Below are 14,713 nucleotides of genomic sequence, written 5' to 3'. Positions count from 1 at the left end.
CTACGTTTTTTCCCCTGTAATTCATTTCTAATCTCATAGCGTTGTGGTCAGAAAAGATGCTTCATATGATTTCAATTTTCTTAAATTTACTGAGGCTTCATTTGTGACCCAAGATGTGATCTATCCTGGAGAATGTTCCGTGCACACTTGAGAAGTGTATTCTGCTGGTTTGGGATGGAATATCCTATAAATATCAATTAAACCTATCTCGTCTATTGTGTCATTTAAAGCTTCTGTTTCCTTATTTATTTTCATTTTGGATGATCTGTCCATTGGTGTGAGGTGTTAAAGTCCCCCACTATTATTGTGTTACTGTCGACTTCCTCTTTTATAGCTGTTAGCAGTTGCCTTATGTATTGAGGTGCTCCTGTGTTGGGTGCATATATAATTGTTGTATCTTCTTCTTGGATTGATCCCTTGATCATTATGTGGTATCCTTCCTTGTCTCTTGTAACATTCTTTATTTTAAAGTCTATTTTATCTGATATGAGTGTAGCTACTCCAGCTTTCTTTTGATTTCCATTTGCATGGAATATCTTTTTCCATCCCCTCACTTTCAGTCTGTATGTGTCCCTAGGTCTGAAGTGGGTCTCTTGTAGACAGCATGTATATATGGGTCTTATTTTTGTATCCATTCAGCAAGCCTGTGTCTTTTGGTTGGAGCATTTAATCCATTCACATTTAAGGTAATTATTGATATGTTCCTGTGACCATTTTCTTAATTGTTTTGGGTTTTTTTTTTTTTTTTTTTTTGTAGATCCTTTTCTGCTTTGTGTTTCCCACTTAGAGAAGTTCCTTTAGCATTTGTTGTAGAGCTGGTTTGGTGGTGCTAAATTCTCTTAGCTTTTGCTTGTCTGTAAAGCTTTTGATTTCTCCATGGAATCTGAATGAGATCCTTGCCCGGGTAGAGTAATCTTGTTTGTAGGTTCTTCCCTTTCATCACTTTAAGTATATCATGCCACTCCCTTCTGGCTTGTAGCATTTCTGCTGAGAAATCAGCTGTTAACCTTATGGGAGTTTCCTTGTATGTTATTTGTCGTTTTTCCCTTGCTGCTTTCAATAATTTTTCTTTGTCTTTAATTTTTGCCAATTTGATTACTCTGTGTCTCTGCGTGTTTCTCCTTGGGTTTATCCTGTATGGGACTCTCTGAGCTTCCTGGACTTGGGTGGCTATTTCCTTTCCCATGTTGGGGAAGTTTTTGACTATAATCTCTTCAGATATTTTCTTTGGTCCTTTCTCTCTCTCTTCTCCTTCTGGGGCCCCTGTAAATGCAAATGTTGTTGCGTTTAATGTTGTCCCAGAGGTCTCTTAGGCTGTCTTTAGTTCTTTTCATTCTCTTGTCTTTATTCTGTTCCACAGTAGTGAATTCCACCATTCTGTCTTCCAGGTCGCTTATCTGTTCTTCTGCCTCAGTTATTCTGCTATTGATTCCTTCTAGTGTAGTTTTCATTTCAGTTATTGTATTGTTCATCTCTGTTTGTTCTTTAATTCTTCTAGGTCTTTGTTAAACATTTCTTGCATCTTCTCGATCTTTGCCTCCATTGTTTTTCCAAGGTCCTGGATCATCTTCACTATCATTATTCTGAATTCTTTTTCTGGAAGATTGCCTATCTCCACTTCATTTAGTTGCTTTTCTAGGGTTTTATCTTGTTCCTTCATCTGGTACATAGCCCTCTGCCTTTTCATCTTGTCTGTCTTTCTGTGAATGTGGTTTTTGTTCCACAGGCTGCAGGATTGTAGTTCTTCTTGCTTCTGCTCTCTGCCCTCTGGTGGATGAGGCTATCTTAGAGGCTTGACGGGAGGGACTGGTGGTGGGTAGAGCTGTTGCTCTGGTGGTCAGAGCTCAGTAAAACTTTAATCCACTTGACTGCTGATGGGTGGGGCTGGGTTCCCTCCCTGTTGGTTGTGTAACCTGAGGCAACCCAACACTGGAGCCTACCTGGGCTCTTTGCTGGGGCTAATGGCAGACTCTGGGAGGGCTCACAGCAAGGAGTACTTCCCAGAACTTCTGCTGCCAGTGTCCCTGTCTCTGTGGTGAGCCACAGCCACCCCCCGCCTCTGCAGAAGACCCTCCAACACTAGCAGGTCTGGTTCAGTCTCCCCTGGGGTCACTGCTCCTTCCCCTGGGTCCTGATGTGCACACTACTTTGTGTGTGCCCTCCGAGAGTGGAGTCTCTGTTTCCCCCAGTCCTGTCAAAGTCCTGCAGTCAATTCCCACTAGGCTTCAAAGTCTGATTCTCTAGGAATTCCTCCTGTTGCCAGACCCCCAGGTTGGGAAGCCTGATGTGGGGCTCAGAACCTTCACTCCAGTGGTATAAGTGGTGTAAGTGTTCTCCAGTCTGTGAGTCACCCACCCACGAGTTATGGGATTTGATTTTACTGTGATTGCACCCCTCCCACCGTCTCATTGTGGCTTCTCCTTTGTCTTTGGATGTGGGGTATATTTTTTGGTGAGTTCCAGTGTCTTCCTGTTAATGATTTTCCAGCAGCTAGTTGTGATTCTGGTGTTCTCGCAAGAGGGAGTGAGAGCACGTCCTTCTATTCCGCCATCTTGGTTCCTCTCCCCCCATGAGGTTTTGATATAGCAGTCCGTATATGTACAAGGTTGTTTTAAGTTGCTGGTCTCTTTCCTGCCTAGAGGAGTTCCTTTGGCATTTGTTGCAAAGCTGGTCTGTTGGTGCTGAATTTTCTTAGCTTTTGCTTGTCTATAAAGCTTTTGATTTCTCTGTCAAATATGAATGAGAGCCTTGCTGGGTAGAGTATTCTTGGTTGTAGGTTCTTCCCTTTTCATCACTTTAAATACACTGTGCCACTCCCTTCTGTCCCGTAGAGTTTCTGCTGGGAGTTCCCTTGTATGTTATTTGTTGTTTTTCCCTTGTTGCTTTTAATATTTTTTCTTTAATTTTTGTCAATTTGATTACTATGTGTCTCGGTGTGTTCCTCCTTGGGTTTATCCTGCCTGGGACTCTCTGTGCTTCCTGGACTTGTGTGACTGTTTCCTTTCCCCTGTTAGGGAAGTTTCCAGCTATTATCTCTTCAAATATTTTCTCAAGTCCTTTCTCTCACTCTTCTCCTTCTGGGACGTCTACAATGTGAATGTTGGTGCATTTAATGTTGTCCCAGAGATCTCTTAGACTATCTTCATTTCTTTTCATTCTTTTTTCTTTACTCTGTTCCACAGCAGTGATTTCCACCATCCTGTCTTCCAGATCATTTATCCGTTCTTCTGCCTCAGTTATTCTGCTATTGATTCCTTCTAGTATATTTTTCATTTCAGTTATTATATTGTTCATCTCTGCTTGTTTTTCCTTTAGTTCTTCTAGGTCTTTGTTAAACATTTCTTGCATCTTCTCAATCCTTGCCTCCATTCTTTTTCCGAGATCCTGGATCATCTTCCCTATCATTCTGAATTCTTTTTCCAGAAGGTTGCCTGTTTCCACTTCACTTAGTTGTTTTTCTGGGGTTTTATCTTGTTCCTTCATCTGGGACATAATCCTCTGCTGTTACATTTCGTCTTTCTATGACTGTGGTTTTCTTTCTGCAAGGTGCAGGATTGTAGTTCTTCTTGCTTCTGCTGTCTTCCCTCTGGTGGGTGAGGCTACCTAAGAGGCTTGTGCAAGCATCCTGATGGGAGGGACTGGTGGTGGGTAGAGCTGGGTCTTTTTGCTCTGGTGGGCAGGGCCTGCTCAGTAAAACTTTAATCTGTCTGTCTGCTGATGGGTGGGGCTGTGTTCTCTCCCTGTTGGTTGTTTGGCCTGAGACAGCCCAGCACTGGCGCCTACAGGCTGTTTGATGGGGCTAACAGTGGCCTCTGTGAGGGTTCAAGGCAGTGAGTACTTCCCAGAGCCGCTGCTGCCAGTGTCTTTGTCCCCACAGTGAGCCACAGCCACCCCTCCCCCACCTCTGCAGGAGACCCTCCAATAGTAGCAGGTAGGTCTGGCCCAGTCTCTTGTGGGGTCACTGCTTTTTCCGCCAGGGTCCTGGTGCGCACAGGACTTTGTGTGCCCTCCAAGAGTGGATTTTCTGTTTCCCTCAGTCCTGTGGAAGTCCTGCAGTCAAATCCCACTGGCCTTCAAAGCCAGATTCTCTGGGGACTCTTCCTCCCGTTGCTGGACCCCCCAGGCTGGGAAGCCTGAAGTGGGGCTCAGAACTTTCGCTCCAGTGGACAAGCTTCTGTGGTATAATTGTTTTCCACTTTGTGGGTTGCCCACCTGGTGGGTATTGGATTTGATTTTATTGCAGTTGGGCCCCTCCTACCGTCTTGTTGTGGCTTCTCCTTTGTCTTTGGATATAGGGTATCATTTTTGGTAGGTTCCAGCGTTTTTTTGTCAGTGGTTGTTCAGCTGTTAGTTGTGATTCTGGTGTTCTCGTAAGAAGGGGTGACAGCACATCCCTCTCCACCATCTTGAGCCTGAATTGTGGTTTTGATCTGCATTTCCCTGATGATGAGTGATGCTAAGCATCTTTCCACGTGTCTGTCGGCCATCCATACATCTTTGGAAGATCTGTTCAGGTTCTCTGCTCATTTTGTAATTATTTTTTTAATGTTGATTTGTATGAGCTCTTTGTGTATTTTGAATATTAACCCCTTATCAGATATATCGTTTGCAAATATCTTCTCCCATTCAGTACGCAGCCTTTTAATTTTGTTAATAGTTTCCCTTGCTGTGCAACAGCTTTTTTACTTTGATGTCCCATTTGTTTAGTTTTGCTTTTGTTTCCCTTGCTTGAGGAGATAGACCCATAAAAATATTGGTAGAACTGATGTCAAAGAGTGCACTGCCTATGTTTTCTTCTAGGAGTTTTATGGTTTCAGGTCTTACATGTAAGTCTTTAATGCATGTTGATTTTATTTTTGTATATGGTATGAAAAAGTAGTCCAGTTTTCCCAACACCATTTATTGAAGAGAAATTAAAAACAGAACTAGCGTATGATACAGCAATTCCACTCTGGGTATTTTTCCAAAGAAAACAAAAACACTAATTCAAAAAGATACATGCACCCCTATGTTCACTGCAGCATTATTCACAGTAGCCAGGATATGGAAGAAAAGTAACCCTAAGTGTCTATTGATAGATGAGTGGACAAAGAGGATGTGGTACAAACACGCATATATACAAACGAATATTACTCAGCCATAAAAAAGAATGAAATCTTGTCATCTGTGACAACATGGATGGACTCGGAGGATATTATGCTGAAAGAAGTTAAGTCAGAGAAAGACAAATACTTTATGATTTCACTTACATGTGGAATCTAAGAAACAAATGAACAAAAAAAACGAACAGATTCATAGATACAGGGAACAAACAGATGGTTACCAGAGGAGATGGGGAAGGAGAACGAGTGAAATAGGTGAGGGAGATTAACGGGTACAAAAGTAAATAAATAAATAGAATCCATTAGTCTGTTTTGCACTTTGAAAAATTTGTTGTGATCCTTTTACTTATTTTATTTTTGGCTGCGTTGCATCTTTGTTGCTGCGTGCAGGCTTTCTCTGGTTGCAGCGAGCAGGGGCTATTCTTCGTTGCAGCGCGTGGGCTTCTCATTGCGGTGGCTTCTCTTGATGTGCAGCACAGGCTCTAGGCGCGTGGGCTTCAGCAGTCGCAGCACGTGGGCCCTAGAGCGTGCAGGCTTCAGTAGTTGCAGCACGTGGGGTCAGTAGTTGCGGTGCGCGGGCTCCAGGGCACGCAGGCTCAGTAGTTGTGGTGCACGGGCTTAGCTGCTCCGTGGCATGTGGCATCTTCCTGGGATCGAACCCATGTCCCCTGCATCGGCAGGTGTATTCTCAACCACTGCACCACCAGGGAAGTCCCTATTTTGCTCTTTGGGTCTTTCATCCATGCATGATTTTGTAGCATCATGTATTTGTCACTTGAAAAATACTGGTTCGCTGGACTATACAGATCTCCCAAATGTTGAAACATTTTGTCAATTATTTTAAAAATCACGTTCATTAGTAGTACCATCAGGAAGGTCTTCTGGGTTAGGAAGCTGTGAAGCTCAAGTGGCAGATAGAAGTTTTCCAGGATTCTAATTTTCACTCGAAAAGCTTATTTCATCATTATCGATAAATACTATCAGTTGTTTTCTTAAAATGACAGGCTCACTTCATTCGAGAAAATGTCACCAGACACCCAAATCTGAATAACCAGAGTTTGTCCGTTGTTCAAGTAATAACGGTGTTCCATGAAGGAAGAGGTGGTTCAGCACCCAATGCATTCATACAGGTGCTTTCCCAGGAGAAAGCCATCGTGCTTCAGAATACAGATGGTTTTGTTAGTTGGTTCTTACTTCAGTGACCAGTGAAAAACCTGACTGCGTACAGTTGGATGCCACTGCCTTGATCTGTGCTAAGGTGACGGCAGGTTTACTCACAATGCTTTTGTCCCATTAACACAAATATCCATACAGCAAAAGGGCAAATAACATCTTAATATTATTACAGAAATACTGTGGACTTTGTGGACCATTTATTTTTGCTTTGGTTGCCCTTGCCTGAGGTGCATGGAAAGATGCTCAACATCACTCATCATCAGGGAAATGCAAATCAAACCACAAGATATTACCTCACAACTGTCAGAATGGCTGTCATCAAAAAGACAAGAAATAGGGCCTCCCTGGTGGCGCAGTGGTTGAGAGTCCGCCTGCCGATGCAGGGGATACGGGTTCGTGCCCCGGTCTGGGAGGATCCCATATGCCGCGGAGCGGCTGGGCCCGTGAGCCATGGCCTCTGGGCCTGCGCGTCCGGAGCCTGTGCTCCGCAACGGGAGAGGCCACAACAGTGAGAGGCCCGCATACCGCAAAAAGAAAAAAAAAAAAGAAAAAAAAAAAAGACAAGAAATAATAAGTGTCAGTGAGGATGTGGAGAAAAGAACTCATGCACAGTTGGTGGGAATGTAAATTGGTAGCTACTATGCAAAACGGTAAGGGAGTTCCACAAAAAATTAAAAATGGAACTACCATATGATCTAGTAATTCCACTCTGGGTATTTATCCGAAGAAAACAAAAACACTAATAAAAGATATATGCACCCCTGTGTTCAGTGCAGCATTATTTGCAGTAGCCAAGATACAGAAGCAGCCTACGTGTACATCAATAAATGACTGGGTAAGATGAGGTCTGTGTGAGTTTATGTATACACACACACATATATACAACAGAATATATACACAAATGATGTATATATACACACTAAAATATGTGTAATCTAAAAAACAAAGCAAACGAACAAATGAAACAGACTCAAATACAGAGAACAAATGTGGTTGCAGAGTGGGGGGCGATGGGCAAACTAAGTGAAAAGGATTAAGAGGCACAAACTTCCAGTTATAAATGAGTCACGGATCTAATGTCAGCATAGGGAATATAGTCAATAATATTTTAATAACTTTGGTGACAGATGGTAACTAGACTTACTGTGATCATTTTGTAATGTATAAAACTATCAAATCACTATACTGTACACCTGAAACTAATACTGTAAGTTAATTATACATCAATAATAATAAGTCACTCAACATTAGATATCCTTAAGTTACAAACCTGGTGGACTCAGCAAATTCCACTGTGATTTTGGCCCCCATAGAGCATTAACTTGTCAGGTTTCTCGTACAGCCACACCCTTGCCTACTTACATCATGCTGTGGTGGGATTCTCTGCACACAGCCCTTCTGTTGGCTTTCACCTGTCCACAGTGGGCTAGGACTCAGCCTGAGCTCCTGGCTGATTCCGTCAGGCACCTGGACAGTGAGGTACTGGGCCAGGTTCTGCACGCAGCTGCAGCAGTGTTCCAGCGCCTGCTCCTTTGAGACTCCACTAAACTGCACCCGGAACATACGACTCTTGTTCTGTGTGACAAATCAAAAGATATCCTCAGTGACCCTCGTGTCCTATCCCTTTACTTTTATTTACTGTGAGGTCTTCCCTTTGTTTGAAGGGGAAGAGGTATGAATAGGGAGTAGTTATCCTAGATTGTTCATGTGGGTATAGAAAAGCCATTAGTTTTCTTCTCCCTTTTGGGAGCTCTTCCTCATACTAAATTCATTTCCCTCAAGGAACTGGCAGACATCAGCAAAAATGGAAAAGCCCATATCATAAAGACCAGGAAGGTCACTATACTGACTGCAGTAAAAGATCAATGTTTTGTCTTACTTTGGAACAAAGGTTTCATACCATCTAATTCCTCAGGTGGAAAATCAGTGAAGCTAATAGTCCTGGCTCAACAAAATTTTCCAAACCTGAGTATATAAAAGAGCTAACCAGGTAGATACCACATTAAACAAGCCAGTGAATTTGAAACACAAAACTGGGGATCAGGGGACAGGCAAATGTTGAGAGCTAATGTATCTCATATTAATAATCTGTAGTGCCCATTATCCTTAAAGAGGCCAGACTTAAGGTACAAATCACACAGACAAATCAATCACATGTTGCCTTTAATTTGCTGTATGAGTTACATCCCCTGGCAAGTCCGCAAATATGGGAGAGATGCAATTAAAAATTTTAAAAGTGGCAACTACATCAAATTTAATTGTAAGTTTAAAAATAGAACTAAATTGTAACAATAACAATAAACCCATTATTTTAATAGAAGTAGTTTCCTTTTTCTAGTCTGATATCCTGCCTAGTTTTAGAGAACTCAGCTTACACAAAAGCCACCCCAAATGGGTGGTATGTATTGTGTACCTTTGTTCAGTTTCTTCTGTGAAGAAATTCAGATGCTAACATAGTAACCGCATTTTTCATTTATTAAATACGCAAGTCACACTGCTAACTGGAAAATGTTTCTAACCACAGTTAACAAAATCCTGAAAGTTCCTGTAAGTGAAAATCCTTGATTTTCCTGTTCACAGTTTACCCTATTTAAATTTTTAGATAAAGCCATCAAGCAAAGCCACATCTTTAGGATATAGAAAACTTGGCATGGCTAAGTAGTGGTAATGTATCATGTCTAGAAGAATAGACACCACTGCCCCTTTACTGCCTCTGTTGGATTCTCTTCATTTTTTAATACATTTAATTTTCTTCCCCTGAGTATAAAAGTAATCCATTATCACTGCCCCCTCCAACAATGAAAAAATATGAATATTTTTCTTATGTGTATTAGTCATTTGTATTTTTTCTTTCGTGTATTGCCTATTCATTTCCTCAGCCATTTTTCTCTTGGATGAATAATCCCCAAATTATCAAGAGTCTCTGAAGGGCCTCCCTGGTGGCACAGTGGTTGGGAGTCCGCCTGCGGATGCAGGGGCCACGGGTTCTTGTCCCGGTCCAAGAGGATCCCGCATGCCACGGAGCGGCCGGGCCCGTGGGCCATGGCCACTGGGCCTGTGCGTCCAGAGCCTGTGCTCCGCAACGGGAGAGGCCGCAACAGTAAGAGGCCCGCGTACTGCAAAAAAAAAAAAAAACAAAAGCGTCTCTGAAAGCTAACTTTCCTTAAGGAAGGGGAAAGAACGGATAAGAGAACTCTAAATTCAGTTTTTGGTAGTTCTATGAATCTTCTGTGAAACTGAGCTTTCTTGTTTACAATTAATTAGTTGTTTCCAGCTCACCCTAGTTTAGACTGTACCTGGGAACATCTATATGAAATACCTTTATATTAGCTATTTCCATGATGATTCTGTAATTATCTAACCTTTTGAGAAGTAATCACATAAAAAATTATGCCTCATAGCTAGGTGAAAGCTATATGTAGAAACACAATTATTAAGTATATAAGTAGGGCAGAAATCTCAGACCACTTGTCTAGAGGTATCTATATACATATATATGTGAGTGTACATAAGAATGAGTTCAGACAGTTAAGGGTTTCTTTGAAATGTAGTTCCAAGAAATGACAGGGAAGGTTTTATGTCTGATAGCCTAACTGATGTTTTGCTCCATGTTTGCTTCTGTGAAATTCTCGGACAGAATTTGAGCTTATCATCAGAAACCAGAAATACCACTTCAATACATGTGGACCCAAGATAAAGCCAAGGTACATCAGGAAAAATCTGAAAATGAGTTATATCTTCATCCCACATCCTTAGTGTCATGAGGTACCACAATACAAAACCTGCCACATGGTTAACAAAAAGGACTCCTAGGTTGAAAATCTTGATGAGATTTATTTTTATACCATAATTAAAAGTCAGAAAGAGTTCCTTGTTGTGAAATGAAAGTTTTTCAAGTATATACTAACAGCCATGAACTGTCCCAAATAAACAGTCTCCTTACACACACACAGGCCACACTACACAACTTGTGGGATCTCAGTTCCCCTACCCGGGCCCTTGTCAGGGAAAGCATGGAGTCCCAACCCCTGGACCACCAGGGAATTCCCCAAATTACTATATTTTAAGTTGTTCCCACCCTGCTTCAAAACACTTAATTTCAAGTTCTTACAACTAATAGAAAACTCCTTGAGGAAACAAGGGTAACTGCTTGTCTCTGTACATGTATCTTCACGTACACACAAGAAATCTGGGAAGCACTGGGCCAATTAAATACTGACTCACAAGTGTGAATGGCATCTCCATGCAGAGATCTTAAGCCGCAGGCTCTATAGCTAATGTTACAGGGTATAGCACGCAGGAAGACGCAGGGCCCAGTTAGCACCATGTAGGAAGACAGCCAAGGAGACATGAAAATCCTCACAAACATAGGCATGTTTTCCTGCTGGTTTTAGATTCATCACCCAGATGTATAAGAAATTTCCCATCACCACTAGGAGCCCACCAGAGCAGTTTTCCCCACCACTAGAAGTGAATTCCTCTATGTAGAAATTGGGATTGGGGGTATATGGGAAAAGGACTTCACCAGAGAAGGAACAAACATTTTCTTTGATCCTTTGCTTTGAAACAAAGAGGTGATACCCAAGGCTGAAGCTAGACAAAACCATGAAAAAATTCTTCAGTGAGTTACTGGAGGTGAGGACAGTGGTTTAGGGTTACTCCTTTCAACCAAAGTCTCTTCAGATATGTTAGCCAATCAGCCAAGACCATTTTGATTACAATTACTGAAAAAAAGGAAGCCCAGCTTACAAGTAGGCAGCTCTTATACAATCTACTTATTTTGGCCAGAGAGAAAAGAAATATAATCTTTATTGCCCCCTGAATTTAAGTTTTAAATTTCTGTCAAAGGAATGAAAGTTTTATTTCAAAATACTTCTATTTGTCAATTTAAACAAGAATGTTTGTTATGTAATACTTGGTTAACTAAAAGTTATCCAAGGCAAGAAGCACTAAAGTTGTGTACCCTTTGCCAGGTAAGGCAAAAAGAAGAATCTGTTGGCTCAGTATTAATATATCAATAGGTCAAAGGATTTTTAAAAAATGAAACAAATCATGATCTTGATAGGTGTTAAAATTTAATTTGTAATCCTGATAAAAGTATTAGTAAATAAACTATATCTGAAAGACTATCTCCCTAACATGGTAAAGAATATCCAATCAACAGCCAGAAATATTCTTAATGTCTAAACACTGGTTCCCATTCAAGTCAGTAAGATGTCAAGGATGGCTGTATAATTGTCTAATTACAGTGTCGGGAAGGTCTAGATAATTCAGTAAGGTGAGAAAAGTAGTAAGTACAAACTATGGGAAGTAAGTTACCACTGTTTGCAGATTATAAAATTACTTTCCTAGAAATTAAAAATTAAATTATCAGAGCTAATAAAAGTTTAGTAAGGAAGCTAAATTTAAAATAATTCAGAAAATATCTAGTAATAGCAGCTAGAAATATGTTTGGGATAAAGAATACCATTCACAATAACAAAAGGATCCTAAACTTAAATATTTAAAAATCTGTATATGAAGTATATGATATATACACAAATATCACATATAAAATTATTTAACTACCCAAAATACATGTTTTTTCTACATCTATACATGCATTTTATATGTAATCTCTATATATAAAGATTTTGAAGAGGAAAATTAGGCAAAAGCAGTAGACAGGTGATTCACAGAAGAAATACAGATGGCTAAGAAACAAAAAATATTCATTCCCATTAGCTACCAAAGAAATGCAAATTAAACGAAGATGCTCATTTTTGCTTATCAAATTGGAAACCTGTTTTTAAATTTAAATTATATCATCCTGTTGGAGAGGATGTGGATAAATGAGCATTTTTACATATCATTAGTGCTGCAGAAACAGGGACAACCTATCTGGAAGGCACATTTACAAAACAAACATTCATACTTCTAGTACTTCTATCTCAAGAACCCTGTAAATAAATCCTTATGAAAATCAAAACATTTTTACAGTAGTGAAAAATCAGGAATTACTTAACTGATTCATGGTGCATCCAAACAGTAAAAATACTAGGTAGTCGTGGAAAATCATGTTTTCAAAGACTTAAGAAATGACTTGGTATAATGTTCCAGATATAACGTTACATGAGGAAAGCAGGATACAAAGCACTCTGTGTACCACAATCCCAAATTTATAAATTATCTATATGGCAGACACTGTTCATTTGCCATGAGCCAATCCACACCAGAGGCTGGAAAAGCCAAACACTCATTTGCTAATCGTGGCAGATTGGGATGGCCACAGTACACTGTTCTGGTCCATGAGACAGAAGCAGACATCTGTCAGGGGTTGGGGGAGGTGGAGAGCCTTACAGAAAAGTTTATGCTTTCCTTATAAAAGGAACAGATGAAGCTGGTCTCCTATGAATGGAAATATAACAGAGCTGTAGTAGCCATTTTGAAAATGTGAGGGAGAGGCCAAGGGAATTGCAAAGGTGTTGACCTCAGCAGGGTGGAGTTGCTGAGCCAATTGCTAGCTACTGCCTGCTTCTGGATTTCATATATAGTCAAAAAAATAACCCCCTATTTTGGGGGGCCATTATATGTGGATTTTCTGTCACATGCATCTCAACACTACGCTAATGGATACAATATATATGTCTAGTAAAAACTTCAAAATGTTAATTATTATTTTTGAGTGATCAAATTATTTTTTATTTTTCTCTTTAAAGTTAATTTAAAATTTTAACATAATCAGGAAAAAATTAAGACTCACATATCAGACATATGGCATGGTGTAACTTTTTAAAAGACACCTACGTTCATTCAGCATGACACAGTCCTGGGCTGGAAGTCAGAAGACCAATGGGTGGCCCAGTTTTCTGATAGCTAGTTGGCTATTGGCTTATGTTGAATTCAGTTTCCTCACATGTAAAATGAAAACAGGGGCTCCTGAATGTTTTGAGTATGTGCTCCGGACCCCTTCAGCAGTCTGGTGAAGCCAGAGGACCCCTTCTCAGAACAATGTTTTTAATCACATAAAATATATAAGAGTACAAAGAAACCAAGTATACTGAAATAATTAATTACAATATTAAAACACTAATTTGTAAACTAATAATATACATGCTTCCTTATTAATGTACTCAATAAAAAGATCTAGCAGCAGGACTAACAACCACCATAATACTGGGGTAGTGATAAGCATAAATGACATTTAAGATATCTTAAACAACTGAAACGTGATATGAAGATATGTGATTTCTACTGGTGCAAATGTGGTCTGATGTCAACATTCATAATTGAAGGAAATGATATATTTCAGTTAAAGGTCAGTGAAGGGACTTCCCTGGTGGCGCAGTGGCTGGGAATCCGCCTGCCAATGCAGGGGACACAGGTTTGAGCCCTGGTCCAGGAAGATCCCACATGCTGCGGAGCAACTAAGCCCATGCACCACAACTACAGAGCCTGTGGCGTGCCATATCTACTGAAGCCGTGGGCCTAGAGCCTTTGCTCCGCAACAAGAGAAGCCATGCAATGAGAAGTCCGCATGCCACAACCAAGAGTGGCCCCCACTCGCTGCAGCTAGAGAAAGCCCACGTGCAGCAGCGAAGACCCAATGCAGACAAATAAATAAATTAATAATTTTTTTAAAAAGTCAGTGAAAATCCATGCAGTTCATGGACCTTCTGAATTCTCTGAGGATCCTTTGGAGGGACTGATAAAGACCCTCCTACTAGATGCTCTTGAAGACCTCTTTCAACTCTCAGTCTATGAGCCCATTAAAAATTATGATCTTTTACCTAAATTTCAATATTATCTAGTCAGTGAATGTTACTAGATTGGTTTTTATAGTTATTTCTGAAAGAAAATAATCCAGGTGATTAGTCTTCATGTTGCTTTGATGAGGATCATTCTTTACGTTTAATACAGCTAGGAAGCAAATAAAAGGGAATTTTATTATTTAGTATTAAAGAGAAAAAATGAAAAGATATATTCAGCGAAGTATGTGAAAATGCACACCTTTTAAACATCTAAATAGCAAGACAAATAATGATGTAACTCCATCTCCTCCCATTTTGTGCTGGGGGATGGAAAACGGTTGCACAGCTCTGTCAGACAGGTACTGACAGATCAATCAAAGTCCTGGCTCTTCAGCAACATCCTCTTACTAACAATGCTTCTGCCTCTTAACACTCCTTGTTTCATGTTTTGCTCATAATGCAAACTTTTCTTAAACGTGTTCTTCCCAGTACCATTTCACCTGCAAAGAGAAGCTCCTGCACCCACTCCCATACACACTTAGCAGATAAGAAGGGTATGATCAGTTGCTTAAAAACAGTTGGCCACAAAGCATCTTGCCTTTATCGCTGTTCCAAACAACAGACAATCCATGCGTCTTACAATCTTCAACCAGTTCTTGCTACCAATGAGTGAAAACCCTTCCTGAAACAAAATAATTAAACAAA

The 14,713-nt window shown here is 40.4% G+C and overlaps 1 protein-coding gene across 1 annotated transcript in view; it reads right to left on the bottom strand.

Annotated features, from left to right (window-relative positions):
- REC114 (REC114 meiotic recombination protein) overlaps positions 1-14,713 on the bottom strand; it is a gene marked incomplete at its 5' end in the record, with an annotated part of 107,135 nt that overhangs the window by 9,889 nt on the left and 82,533 nt on the right. The window contains 2 exons of the mRNA XM_081227636.1: positions 7,641-7,853; positions 14,607-14,690. Of these exons, the coding sequence (XP_081083762.1) occupies positions 7,641-7,853; positions 14,607-14,690 (297 nt within the window). The remainder of the gene's footprint in view (positions 1-7,640; positions 7,854-14,606; positions 14,691-14,713) is intronic.

The sequence above is a fragment of the Mesoplodon bidens genome (genome assembly GCF_964165515.1).
Source record: "Mesoplodon bidens genome assembly, chromosome: 3".
Lineage (NCBI taxonomy): Eukaryota > Metazoa > Chordata > Mammalia > Artiodactyla > Ziphiidae > Mesoplodon > Mesoplodon bidens.
Note: the sequence above shows the minus strand (reverse complement) of the source record. Positions and strands in the feature narration are given on the sequence as shown.